Below are 15149 nucleotides of genomic sequence, written 5' to 3'. Positions count from 1 at the left end.
CCAAAGACATTCAGAATGTTAGAAGAGAATACTTGCAAAAACCTATACTCCATTAAGATGGAAAATGTAAAAGAAATGAATAAATTTCCAAGCTACCAAACTGAAACCAAGGAGAGGTCAACTGTCTAAACAGGCCCATAATAAAGCAGGAGATTCAAACAGCAATAGAAAGCCTTTTGACTAAGAAAAGCCCAGGCCCAGATTAACACTTAAAAGCTTATTCTAGGAAGCCAGTATTACTAGACTACCCAAAGCAGGCAATAACACAACAGCAAGGAAACAATCAAATGACAGGCAATATACCTGATAAACACAAACGCAAGCACTCTAAATAAAATCCTCTTAAACTTAGTATAGAGACATGTTGTCCAGGAGTAGCTGCCAATACAAAAGGGATCTATGTCTTGGACTTCTTGTCTCATTTTGGTGTTATTTTTCGATCTCACCAGTTTTTTTGTTTGTATTCATTTTCATTTTTTTTTGTTTATTATTTGCTTGGGTTTTCTGGAGGGGATAGGGAGGTGAGAAGAGTTGAGAGAAGGGAAATAATATGATAAAAATATACTGTGTGACAATTAAATTTTAAATGAAAAGCAAAGAAGATCATTCACCAAAAACAAGTTGGTTTTGTTAAGGAAACACAGCATGGATCAATATATGTATGTATGTATACATGTATAAACCAATATATTATGCCAATAAATACAATAAATGATATAAATGGGCTAAAAGACAAAATTATCATTATCATCTCAAGAGATGTAGAAAAAGCCTTTGACAAAATACAAAATATTTTAATGATAAAAGTTCTAGAGAGTAAGACTAGAAGGAATATAACACAACAAAAATAAGGGTTCTGTATGGCAAATTCACTGCCAGGACTGTAAAATACCCCCTTCTTTTCAACTAACCATGGGCCAGGCAATATAGCAAGAGATGAAAATTAAAAGAAAAGTAATGGGGAAAAAATAAGCCACTTATCTCTATTTGTAGGCAGTCTGGTATTACACACAAGTGTGATGGCTATTCTTGGTTGTTAACTTGACTACATAACGAATCAACTAAAATCCAAGTGGGTGGGCACACCTGTGAGGGATTTTCCTTAATAAGTTCATTTGAAGTAGAAAGACCTACTTTTAAAAGACGCCCAGTATTCAAGAGTTTGTAGAATTAATATTGTGAAAAAGACCATCCTACCAAAAGAAATTCAAAAATTCAATGCAATTCCAATAAAACTAACCACAACATTCCATGTAGAATCAGAAAAGACTCTGGATAGCTAAAGCAATCTGATCAAAAAAAAAATTGGAGAGATCATCATCCTAGATCTCAAAAGATATTACAGGAGTATCTTTAACTATAGCCATCTGGTATTTGACGAAAGAGGCCAAAAAAACATGCACTGGAGAAAAGAGAGCATCTTTAACAAATGCTAAAAGAGCTTATAGCCCAAGCTATGTCTCTGGATCTTTGGGTGCAAGGAATCATCTCACAACAGTTATCTTCTGATCTCTTCTTCCCACAAATATAGACAAAATAAAAACTATGGCTGAGGAAAGCAGAGACTAAGAGAAATTTTACATAATAGGAACTAAGAAACACTGAGGCCTGGGAGAAGTGAGTCTTGTTCCTTGTCTTCATCTCTTTTCCTATTGCTGTGATAAAATACTCCTGACAAAAGCAATTTAAGGCAGAAAGGGTTTATTCTGTGTCACAGCTCCATATAATTATTGTGAAGTCAAGGACCCTGACACAGTTGTTCACATTTCGTTCATACTTAAGAAACAGGCACTAGAGCTGACAAGATGGCTCAGTGTGTAAAAACAAGTAGAGTAGGCAGGTTACATGAACTGGAGAGGAAGAAATAAAATGCAATATATTAAGATGATACGGTGAATATATGGTTAACCCAAGAGAATCAATCATCAACTAACACAAATAGTAATAAAATTATGTAAAATGGCAATAGATATAAAAATGAGACGTATCCATAAACATGTTCAAACAACTACATACACTAGCCTCTTAAAATATGTAATGAAAGGGAAGCTCGTATTTATAATAGCAAAAATTTTAATGTACCTAGAAATAAAACAAGAGATAAGTTATAGCCACTATATAGAAAACCTTGAAATACTGACTGAAACATAGAAAAAATTCAAATGGTGTACTTTTTTTCATGGGCAAGATGATTCAATATTGTGATGTCATCAGTTTTTATAATTTATAATTTCATCTAAAACAATTAAAAAATAAGTAAACCAGCTCATTCTAAGGTAAACATGAAAAAACAAATAATCAAGAAATTCTGAAAAAGCAAAAGGATGGGTAGGATATATGACATAGAAAGATATATAGGTACATAACTAAAATACTGATATTAGCTATAGATCAACAATATGCATAACTAAGAGAAAGAAAATATAAAACAAAATCAACTATGAGGTAAACAGTAAAACATGTAAGTATCAAGCAAACATGTAAGTATCAAGTATACTGTAATCTAGTTCATAAATGTGTCATGTATACATACACACATATTGCTTCTATTTCTCTGGAAACATCTAACATAATATCAAATAGCACCATCTCCACAACTGAGTAAAAAGGCAAGGAAAAATATATCATGCTATCACCTATGGTTAATAAAGAATAGATATTGGAGAGCAAATTAGTACAGATTCTATGGAAATCAGTGTCGTGGCTCCTCAATAAATTAAGACATCTACTAACATATGAAAGGACTGTATTTCCAACTACATGTTCTTTGCTGCTCTATTCACAACAGCTAGGATGTGGAAGCATCTAGACGTCAAACAATAATGACCGAAAAAGGTGGCACCTATACACAACAAAATTTCATCTGTAAAGAAAGTGAAATGATGAAATTTTCAGGTAAATAAATGGAGCTGAAAAAGCATTTCACTAAGTACAGTGACCCAGACCTACAGAGACAATGTTCTGTGTTCTCATTTATATGTTGATATTAGCATCAATTTTTTATGTTTGTATGTTTAACTCAGAGTACCTGTAGAATCCAGAAAACTAGAAACGAACTTTGCTGGGGATGGGAAAGAAAGATCTTAAGGGAAGACTGCATCACAGGCGATATGAATGGGAAAAGAGAATGGAAAGAGAAGTTTAAGTGAGGAGAGTGATGGGAAGAGAGGATTGGAGGAGAGAACAGAGGAGGAGGTGGGGGAAGAAATAACATTAGGGATATTTGAAAAAGTTATATGAAAACCTACTATTTTATAAGGATCAGTATATTTTCATGTCAGAGGTTAACGGAGTTACGCTCTGTAGGGCATTCCTTGCAGAAGCCAGAGTGCCAAATAAAAAACCTAGTGACATGTGTGGGATAACCGCTAGAAATGTTGAACAGTGGTGTCCTAGAGACCCCACAAACAACAGAGACTATTGTCACTGCTCTTGAATGACCACCAGAATTTGAGGGTAAGTTCCTACTATTAAAAACACCCCAGACTTTGGTCACAAGATAGGTAAAGTTATAAATGGCCAAAAAGATTCCTCCATTCTAGCTAACTTTCATAGCATTGGAAGCTGCTAAATAAGCTACTGGAGGGACGAGGAGGGGTGAAAGTCATCAACAGGGTGAACCTCAATAATAAGTGGCATGGCAAGACATGCCTAAGAGTGCAATAGTAGCACAAGTATTAAGGGGTAACTATCTATTTCTGATTAAAGGATCGAAGATGTGCTCAACAGGAGGAATTCTGCCTGGTAGTGTAATATGACCAAGAATCCATGCTTGGGGAGCATACGAGTCACAGTATGAACTATTATAGTTCTGCCAAATGGTCACAGTATGAACTATTATAGTTCTGCTAAATGGTCACAGTATGAACTATTATAGTTCTGCTAAATGGACATAGAAGCAAACTATTGATAGATAGTACCACAGCTTGCTATCTACTGTTGTGATAAACATTAAGATCCAAAGCAACAGGGGTGGGGGGGAGCAAAGGGTTTATGTAAGCTTACATGTCCCAATCGCAGTTGATGATGAAGGAGAGGATCTAAAGGCAGGAACCTGGAGGCAGGAACAGAAGCAGAGGCCATGGGGGCATCTGCCTATGGTCTGGGCCTTCCCACATCAATCACTAATCAGGAAAATGTCCATAGGCTTATCTACAGGCTAAGTTGATGGAGGCATTTTCTCCTTAGCTCTTCCCAGATGACCACTGGGAAAGGGTTGTTCAAACCTCCACCACCACCCCTCCAAAGGGTCACGATCCCACTGGTCAAGAACCACTGCTCTGGAGCCAACTTCCACTTTACAATATGACTAAATAGCTCCAAGAGGAAGCAAACACATGAATCCTGAATATAAGTAACAAAACTGCTTTAAGACTAGGATAGAGACAATTACAAGTTTCCAACATCTGAATATCAAAAAAAAAAAAAAAAAAACCAATGGAATCTAAAAACAATGTTTACTTTTAAAAGCCTGGAGGAGAAAGTATGCAATGAGGCTTAAAGGAATGAAGAAACAAACTACAAAGAGCAGCCTGTCCTGAGTAAGGGAACACAGGCATTGGGAGCATGCGTGGCAATGCTTCTGAGCAGGAAGAATCAGGCTTGCCAGGGTCCTGAAGCGGCAGAGCTTTAAAGAATGATCACCGCATGAATCAAACTACAGATATAATTCCTCATACATTCTTTCTGATTCTTGGGCAGTAGCAGCAAGAGAGCCTGGGAATAGAATGAAAAACGAGAGAAGGATCATTGTGCTTTCTTGTGCTAATACCTCAAGCTACTAGCTCCTCTTCTCCAAGAGCTGTCCCTCTGCACACACACACAGAGCATGCATTCATTCACTCTCAGAGTGTCCAAAACGTAATGTGAACTGACGCTTTCTAAAGAGGTAATTTACTCCATTCCAGACCAATTACTACTGATGGATCTAAGTGTTCTTTCTCTCACCCCAGCACCCGTATCAGAGAAAAAAAAGTCCTGTCCTTTCTGAGGAAAATATTTATACCAGTGTCTTTAAAGCACAAAAGCAATATTACCAAACCACCACATACACAATGATGAAGGAAAAAAAATAGCCTACAGACCTGAAGCTAAATTATGTTAAAATAAGCAGAGAAAGTCTTAGTGTGTTACAAACATAACAAGTAAAAATAGAGAAAATAGTCAAGTAATTTTAAGCAATTTGAGAAAATTAATCTTATAACATTTCTCAGTAATTGATAAAATAAAATACCTATATATATGTGTGTGTGTGTATATATATATAGTGAATATACCTAAAATATTTGAACAATGCAATTAGCCACTTTTAAGCAACAATCAAAATTAAACTATGTGGTTTTCTAAAAAACTGCATTTTGACAAAAACCCAATGCTATGAAAAACAAGGTAAGACCATAGAGATATAATGGCATTTAGAAAAAAACTTGGAAACTTGTCTTAGTTACTGTTCTACTGTTGTGACAAAGCACCACAACCAAAGCAAACTACAAAAGAAAGCATTTAATTTGGGACTCATGGTTCCCGGGTGTTAGTCCATGAGCATTGACATACATACTGCTTACATGTGGAGACAACCATTAGGCTAGCTAGCAACAGAGAAGGAGCATGAGCTTGCTAACTGGGAGTGACACGGGCTTTTGAAACTTTCAAGTCCCGCCCACCCCTCTAAGACACACCTCCTCTAAGAAAGTCACACCTCCTATTCCTTTTCAAACAGTTCCACCAACTGTGGAACAGTATTCAAATATATGAGCCTATGGGGGCCACCACAAAACTCTAAGATGCATCTAATTTAGTAAATCAGAAAATTACTGATAATGGCATTGTGGTTAAACAAAAGGATTTTCTTCTTAGGAGTTGTGAGTTCAGGCATAAAATGGCATGCTATTTGTGAACTGCTTTCAAATAGTTCAGAAAAGAATGTGTTTATGTATCTTTGGGAATATACATAAAAATGCCTTATTGAAATTATACTTTTGCCTTTATATGTTTATTTTTCTGTTTATTTCATATTACATTTGAAATCTATTCTTATAAAGAAATTCAACACTCAATTATTCCAACTAAATGGCAAAAAAAAAATCTTAAGTAAACAAGTCAGTCTTATTTCACACATCAAATTTCTTTAAAATTTTAAGTACAACTAAATGGAAGCAAACTTTTGCCCAACTGGCATTAAAGCCCATATTAGCTTTGAAAGTAATACTGATCTGTTATAATTACCAAGAGGGAAAGAAATTATATACAATTTAAATTAAAATTATATATACTGTAAATTTAATACTGTTCTGAAGGCTTTAGTTTTAAATAAAGACACTGTACAACCTCTCTTACACAAACCTTTTGTTCTGGATCAAGATCTCAGTGTATAGCCCAGGCATGTTCGAACTCAGCTCTGTTGACCCTGCCTCTTAAGTGCAGTGTTTTAAAAGCATGAGTCATGATGATAGGCTCAATCTTGTGTTGTTTTTAAATCCACATCTTGTACTTGACTATTGTTCTCCAGAAGTTTGAGATAAATTCATACCAACTATTTTTAGCAGTTTGACCTAAAATAATCTTTTTCTGAACACAAGAAGATACAATGCCTCTTGGAAAAAACAAATTCAGAGAGAAAGAAAGGAGAGTGAATGCAAGGCAGAGTCTTTACACAAGTAGAAGGCACAAATGTTCCTCTGAGAATGCTACACATCAAAGTCCGCTTAAGCAAAACAGGAGGAGGGTTTGCCTCTCAGGCTGTAATGATAGTTTAAAAGCCAAGGCTATGGAGGGAAGCAAGGATGGCTCTGTTCCTGATGGATGACACTGGAACTTCATATTATCAGGGAGGTTTCTAGCCTACCAGCACAGCTGTTTGGTTTCCTAGTTGGGGGGCAGGATGTAAATGGTCAACTCTACAACCATTCTCTCTACAAAGCTAAGCAAGTAAAACTAAGCAGTTAATTACAAACACCCCATTCTTTTCTCGTTTTTGGGGGGTTAGGGGGAAAAAGGACCCTTCCTTTATTTCCCCAACTGTACAATTCTTTGTTCCACAATCCACTGTTCTCATTCTCTTACTACTTTCACTTACCTCATATATGCATGAATGTATTTGTGTGTGTGTGTGTGTGTGTGTGTGTGTGTGTGCGTGTGTGGCTCTCCTAAAAAATATTAAGTAAGTGAAATGTACATAATTTAAAATTTAATTATATGTAACTGATATTTTAATATTGTATGGAAGTCTTTTTGGTCAAAATTGCTTTAGGTTTCAATAAAGACACTGTATAACCTCTCTTACATACACATTTGTTCCGGATCACACAGACAGACAGACAGACAGACAGACAGACAGACAGACACACACACACACACACACACACACACTACTACTACTACTACTACTACTACTATACTACTAATTATAGAAAGGGTCATGAAATGGGGGGAGGACATGGGAGGAGGAGTTGGAGAAAGTGGGATAGGCCGAATGTAAACAGAGTACTCAGGTAGAAGATTTTCAAGAAACTAATGGATGATGAAATCTCAAAGTACCAATTTGCATTGCTGGTGGCTACAGATGTTGACCCTCATTTATGTGTTCCTTAGCAAGGTGTATTTGGTCTTTTAAGAATACTCCCAGTTAAACAAACAAACAAACAAACAAAACCACTCTTAGTTTCATGACTGACATTTTAACTGGATTATTATTATTTTGATGTTTTACCATAGTCAGAATAGCTAGGATTAAGAAGAAAACAACAACAACAATCCAAATGAAGTGGATGACCTGGAGATTGCTCAAGAAGACAAAAATAGGTCTACCACAAGATGTAACCATACCACTCTTCAACATATAAAAAAAGGACTGTTACCTTACTACAGAGACACTTGCTCATCCATGTTCGTTGCCCGTCTACTCACAATAAATAGTCAGGAAATAGAAAACAGCCTAGGTATCTACCAACTGAAGAATAGAAAACAAAAATGTGCTACACGTACATTAAAATAGCTGAACACTATTCATTTGTTAAAAAAAAGAAACATAGGTAAATGGGTGGAACTGGAAACAATCATGATGAAGGAGGTAACCCTTTGATTATGGTTAATCCAGAAAGATAAGCATTGCACGTTTCCTCTCATAAGTGGATTTAAGCTTTAAAACTCTAATTATGTTTCCTTTGGAATACCCATATAGGTTAGGTAAGGGCCATTGGGAAGGAGGAACCTTTCAAGGACTGGGTAATAGAAAATAGCATTATTGAAGGATTGGCTAAGATGAAGGACAAGAGGGCAGGGTAAAAGAGAGTATGGGGAGAAGAACCTAGCACTGAAGGCCTTTTGGAAAGTAATACAGAAACCTACTTTGTAGAAACTTTCTAAAATGTATACACGATATAAAAATTAGTTCCACCTTGAAATTCGCAGGCAAATCGATGGCACTAGAAGAAACCATCCTGAGTGAGGTAACCCAGTCAGAAAAAGACAAACATAGTATGTACTCACTCCTGAGTAAATGTGACAGACCACAGGAATTATGCAATGAGATCTCAGTTGACAAAATCACTAGTCTGACCCATTGAGATCATCATGCATTCCCTTGGAGGAAACCCCATTTGCAAAGCCCTGGGGACACTTGTCTTTTGATTAATCACTGTCATCTCTATGGAACATCTGTGAAGCCATAGCACCCCTTTTTCCATAGTGGGAACCAAAAAAAAAAACCCCAAACCAACAATGTATTAATCTATTATTCTTCTTTAAGTCATCTTCAGACTTTTATTTACCCACAGTTTACACTGCTCAAGGAGAGCCATGTCACTGCTCAAGGAAAGCGATGTACACAGTTCTTAAAAATAAACTAAGAAAAGAGTGTGATGCTGGAAGTCTTTATCATTTATTATAGAAGCAGCAATTAATACTCTAGGTATCAACCCACCAGAATTTACTCCTCATGGAGAAAAAATTCTGGGTGCTCTATATTCTCAAAAAGGTCCCAGAGAAAGGAAATTCCTTCTCACAGGCATTATGTGGTAAGAGCTGCAGCCTCTAGATCACATTCTACATAGCCTCAGTTTTCCCCTTTGATACAGCTTTGAGAAGTCCCATTTAATCAGTTAACAGTGCTTTTTACAAGTCTTGTCCCCTCGAAGACTTAAGTTTTCCTGGGCATTTTACAAGTCACACTCCACTCTGAGACATAAGGTACCTGCTTTTCTTAAGATTCTATCTGCCTTCCTGGTTCTGAGAGATATGCATGCCAGGTATTCTTGCTATTACCGGAGAGTTGTTGTTTTTATCTGTTTTGGATATATAAAGTGGAAACTTGTGGGATCTACGAGAATTTTTCGAAAGGACACCAGGAGAATTTTTAGGAACCTCTAAAGAGAACTGAGGGAACTTTTAGAGAAAGAACCTTTGAAGAGAAATCTTAAAGACAGCTTTTTGAGAGAGAACTTTTGGGAAGAACATCTTTTGAAGAATAAAGAGCCATGAGAAATGTGTGTATGAACTGATTCATTCGCCCTCGGACCTTATTAGTCAGCCTCAACTCACCTGCTGTAAGCCTTCTTCCTGAACCCTCCTTAAGTAAATTGGGAATGTGGGAGGCAAGGGGGAGGGTGGGAGGGGAGAAGGGAAGGGGAGTTGGGAAAAATGTGTAGCTTAATAAAATAATTGGCAAAGAATTTTTAACAAAGGAGAAGAAAAAAACAAAATAACATTGTTAACCTTCAACAGAAGAAGTATTAAAACAGAGCAGAATACATATACTTGTTATAGTTAAACTGTTTTTGTCCATTAGAATGATTTATATATTTCTAATAAAAACAAATATTTTAAAAAAACATAGAATATGATTTCAGAAATATTACTAAAGAAAAATTTAATTAAATGGGCTGGGTTTGGGTTTTAAGAGGTGGGCAGAATATGGGAGTAGTTGGGATGGGGAAACTAAAATCAGACTTTATTTTATGAAACAATCGATTTTCAATAAAATGCAAACATTTTAAAGAGGTGGAGGCTGATGGCAGCAGTTAAGTCCACTAGCCGTTCTTCCAGAGGACCTGAGTTGAGTTTCCAGTACACAGGTATGTCATGGCACTCACAAACGCCTATGACTTTATCTTTAAGAGATCCAACAACCTCTTCTGTCTTCTTCAGACTTCACACAGATGGCACACACACACACACACACACACACACACACACACACACACACACACACACACGCACACGCAAATAAATCTCTAAGAAAACTGAATTTAAAGAGGGAAAAATTTTAATGAAGAAGGAAGTGTAAGTTGGAAGCAATCTTATACTTATGGTTTACACAAACAAAACAGAGCTCCAGTTCTGGGAATTAGTTTTAAAATTCAACCAACATATAAGTAGCTCCTTGTAATTTTACTATATTTTATAGTAATAGTATTTCGTTTTCTGACTTTCAACATTAGAAATTGTACTATTAGAAAATAAACACCCAAAGTCAATGTACATGCTGGCATACTCCAAAATCACATACCAAAAATCTAAGATTTTAAAACGTGCCATGCTTTTAAGTTTAACGTACTCACTTTTTACTTGAATCTAAATGTATTATCAAAGGAGATTTTTTTTAAATTATGGGTGAATTAAGAGTTCTTGTATTTAAGGCTGGGCGGTGATGGTGCACGCCTTTAATCCCAGCACTCGGGAGGCAGAGGCAGGCGGATCTCTATGAGTTCGAGGCCAGGCTGGACCGACAGCCTCCAAAACAATACAGAGAAACCCTGTCTCGTAAAACAAACAAAAAAAAAAGTTCTTGTATTTAAAATATAGTGTTCAAAGTACTTAAATTCATATATATCACATTACTTTGGCCCACCAGGTTTTTGTCTATCAATTAAATTTTTTCCAGCCTGACTACAGTTTCCCCTCCCCCAAACCTCCCAATTACCCGCCCATCTACTCCTCCTCCTTTCTCTTCAGAAAAGGATAGACACCTCATGTATATTAGCCAGCCATTCCATATCAAGCTGCAGTAAGACTAGCCTTAAAGCATGTGAAGGAAAAACATTTCAATTAAGAAAAGGTAACTGAAATAAACCTAGGCAATGTGAAACACTAGGGAAAAAGAGGATCTTAAAGACATCACTTAGAGTATGTATAGTTTCCATTGTGGTACAGTAAGCTGAACATCATTTTACACTTAAGTTAAAGAGGATATCAGAGACTAAAAGCACCCATTTGTAAAACACTCACCTACAACACCACTCAATGCGACCTTCACCCTCGCAAGTTTTTGCCCAGTGATTATCTGCCAAATTTTTCATTGCAACAGCATATTCACAAAGTGTTTCAGCATCTTCACAGTGTTCTCTCCAGATCTTATCAAAATCTCCCACTGTATGCAAAGAAAAGAAGACCCAAGTTACCTATTTTTTTGTGTCAGATAATTTTAGGAAAATAAAGCTAGCTCATAAAATAAGAATACAAAAAAATCATAATTAAAACTTAGTGAAGTTTTACCTATTGCTTTACAATCAATGATCTGACAATCAAAATTTACCCTTTTTAACAGACGTGTAAAGTTGAACATGACTGATTGTATGTATACACACACACAGATATACATATATGAACTATCAATTCATTAAGCAAATGCATGTTAGTAGGTTACATGTATGGTTCTAAATCAAGCAAATAGTTTCACGTTATACAACTCTGTAAGGAAGAAGAGAACCACCTGTGTTGTGTACTTAGTCTAAGTATATTGCTACCTTCCAAATTTCTCTCTCTTTCTGAAACAAAGCATGCTACGAGCCTCTCCAAAGTTTTGAGCTTGTGTTAATGTCCTGAAAAAGAGTGTAAGTGGCCAGGAGGGACATGCTTCACTTGATAAAATGTCTGCTTTACAAACACAAAGACTTGAGCTTCCATTGTCAGAAGCTACAAATTTGTGATCCAAGGGCTGGGGAGGGGGAGACAGGTCGGTCCCTTCTGGCTTACTGATCATGGCTACAAGCCAACCAACAGTCCAGTTGGTCAGTACATGAGTAGGGATAGACCTTGATTTCAAAAACAATAAAAATATAAGGGGAATGGTACCTGAGAATGACACCCAAGGTTGTCCCTTGTTTTACTTTTAAATCAGCCATTATCACATTTAAGATGGAATTTCTAATGTCATTGTGAAGACTGATAAAGACTGGAGAACTATTTGGCCAAATAACAGTCATTTGCACAATAGGGTCAAGAATTAAAATTATCTGAGTACCTTCCTTCAACATTTTTAACAAAGGTATTGGGTTCTCTTGTACCATATCCAAATATAGATATTTACATAGTAACAATAAACATATACAAGAAGTAGCCAACTGTTGGGTCAATCTACATTTAAATTCTTTTCCTAAGTAAAATTAAGTCTCTCTTTTTTTTTTAACAGAAAAGCAATGAATATAGCTTATATTTAACAATCAATACATTTATTCAAAATTGAAGAACAGCCAATTGATTCTACCTACTGGCTACTTTAGTTCCACGGTATAGTAAGTACTGACTTGAAAACCTATTTATTATCTTCTACTTTTGACTCGGCCCATAAACACAAGTAAAGGTACAACACACCTACATACACACTGTTCATTTAAAATGATCATAGTACCAATGATTCACAGACGTAGTGACTTTAATTCAAAGTAAATGGAAACTTAACTGATGGTAAGGGGGTGTGGTGCCCTTAGTATACCAACATTTTCATTAGTAACTACTATTTGTGAAGAGACTAAGGTCTTAATTTATTACACGTCAGGTTAGCCATCTCTGTCTCCTAAAAATCAAACAAAATTTTTCTAAATTCTCCAAAATTTCTTTCATAGCAACATCTACCAGATGCAGTGATATACTCAGACTTAAAGAGAATATGAGGTCTTCACAGCAGTACTCTGATTAGTAACCCCTTCATGCATTCACAACACTGCTCTTGAACTTACCCATCAGACTTGATACTAAATGACTCAGTGAGCTATCGTGTACTTGTAAAGCTGCTTCATGATTGGAGTTTTGCATCAGCTTTAGAAGACCCCTTGAACTTGTTTCACTGTCCCATATAACACATATATTACTCAGTAATATTTTACATGTGTTTGTAAATGTGGGTCATTTGTATAACAAGTCTATCATCAAATGTATTTCAAAGAACCTGTGTGCACTGAAAACTGATTTCATTCCTGCAAGACATAATTTAGATTCTACATGATAGGTAAAACTTAAACACTTGATTATTGGTACTTGATTTGGAAGATGGGAGGGGGAAGCTAGGGGAAAAAGCTAACAAAGAGTAGATGGGTTATCAGTGACACCGCTGGTGAGGACATCATACCCACAATGCTGCTGGATCTAAAGGCAAGAGGTTACAGCATAGCTTTCCTAGTTCCCATTAACTAGGGAATGTTAGATCCCTTGGATTCTAGCATGCACTTACTAAGTAAGGACATATCAACTGAAGGCTCCAAGCTCCAGAGAAAAGTAACAGAAACACAGAACACATTTAAAGTGACTATGAGTTCAGTGTTTGCCCATTACAGCTGAGAATAAGGGTGGTTATGTAAGACACTTCTGTCCTCTAATAAAACTTCTTAGTGTCCTTACCATGTCATTCCAGACTCTAAAACTTGATTTACTCTGTAATTAACTACTAGCTAAAAGATGCAAAGATGATTATAACTACAGAGAAGCCTATTTCTGTATAGCTTTTTAAAGGGCCTCTGTATTCTTCACATTCAACAAAATTGTCTTTAAATAGTACTTTTTATGTTGTTTTAAGGTCCATTATCTGCTTATCTGACATTTAAAGGATCCAAACATTTGTCTGTGTGTTTAATTGACTTTCATTGCAAACAACTTAGCATTTTAACATTTCCATTAACAGTAGTTTACATACCCTCGAAGTGTGTTCACACTGAAAGTTAATGTTATTGTGAGCACAGTGCACTTAGCTATATAACTGAAAAGAAACAATACATGTCATATATTTTTATTCTTATGCCATATTTGCCAAGAATGGTTTTTCTTTTTTGGAGAATATGTTGTGAAGAACACACACATACACACACATACACACACACACACACACACACACACACACACACACACACACACACACAGGCCACATGTGTGTAGGTGCCCATGAAAGCCAAAAGAAAATGTAAGATCAACTGAGCTGGAGATTATAGGCAGCTGTGAGCCACCTTACGTAAAAGTTGACTACCAAACTTGGATTCTTTGAAGGGTAGCAACTTCTCTTAATTGCCAAGTCATCTCTCCAGACCCAGACCCAGAAAAAAAAATACTGCTCAATGTTACATAAAATAGTAAGCCTAACAAACAGGTAATAAAACAGAGGTGAGTGCAAAATACACAAATAAAATGTGAGTGAGACTGTAATAAAACAGACATGAACTTAATATATTCCCCATGTCCTTTGTAAGTATCATGAACCACAAGTTTTAATTCAAGTCCTTACCCAACAAACATTTATCAAAGCCTACTAAATACACATTACAGTAAATGTTTAATGATTTAAAATGGACAAAACCATACTTGATTCTTAGTTATGAAAAAATTTCACTTTCCATTATTTTCCTGAAAGCTTATTAAGGGCAGTATTTTAAATAAATTAAAGAGAAAAATGGGAAGTTAATTTTTTTCATTGTATTCTGCTTTTATAGTGTTCAAAATACCGAATTTAACAAATGTTTAAGCATATTATAGTGCTGAAATCACTGCTCCCCAAATTTTTAAAAAATGGTTACCACATGTCTGGCATATATATATATTCAAATTTCTTCTACACACTCAAACTGTACACATAAAACATATATTAAAAGTTGACTCTAAGGATTTTAAGTCACTTGGTTACTAGGTCAACCACAGTTTTAACTACTGCTTCATTTAAAAGAACAATACACTCTGCTTCCTAGTCACCACTGAGATGTACGCAAGCCCCTGCACATTCCAACTACCAGGGGCAGGGATTGCTCCTACAACCATGAACTCCGCCATGATTTCCCTGCAAGAAACTGTGAGCTAAAATAAATCTACTCCCTCAAAAAGTACAGTAACTTGCAGCTGGGGAAATGGCTCAATGGGTACAGTGCTTGCTCAGCACCCACACACACACAAAAAGC

General features: G+C 36.1%; 1 protein-coding gene across 1 annotated transcript in view; it reads right to left on the bottom strand.

The window, feature by feature from the left end:
* Positions 1 to 15149, bottom strand: part of Bmt2 (base methyltransferase of 25S rRNA 2 homolog) — a 49624-nt gene that overhangs the window by 22641 nt on the left and 11834 nt on the right. Inside the window, exon 2 of the mRNA XM_040728563.1 lies at positions 11224 to 11365. Within this exon, the coding sequence (XP_040584497.1) occupies positions 11224 to 11365 (142 nt within the window). The remainder of the gene's footprint in view (positions 1 to 11223; positions 11366 to 15149) is intronic.

Source organism: Mesocricetus auratus, unplaced genomic scaffold (genome assembly GCF_017639785.1).
Source record: "Mesocricetus auratus isolate SY011 unplaced genomic scaffold, BCM_Maur_2.0 Super-Scaffold_100019, whole genome shotgun sequence".
Taxonomy (NCBI): domain Eukaryota; kingdom Metazoa; phylum Chordata; class Mammalia; order Rodentia; family Cricetidae; genus Mesocricetus; species Mesocricetus auratus.
Note: the sequence above shows the minus strand (reverse complement) of the source record. Positions and strands in the feature narration are given on the sequence as shown.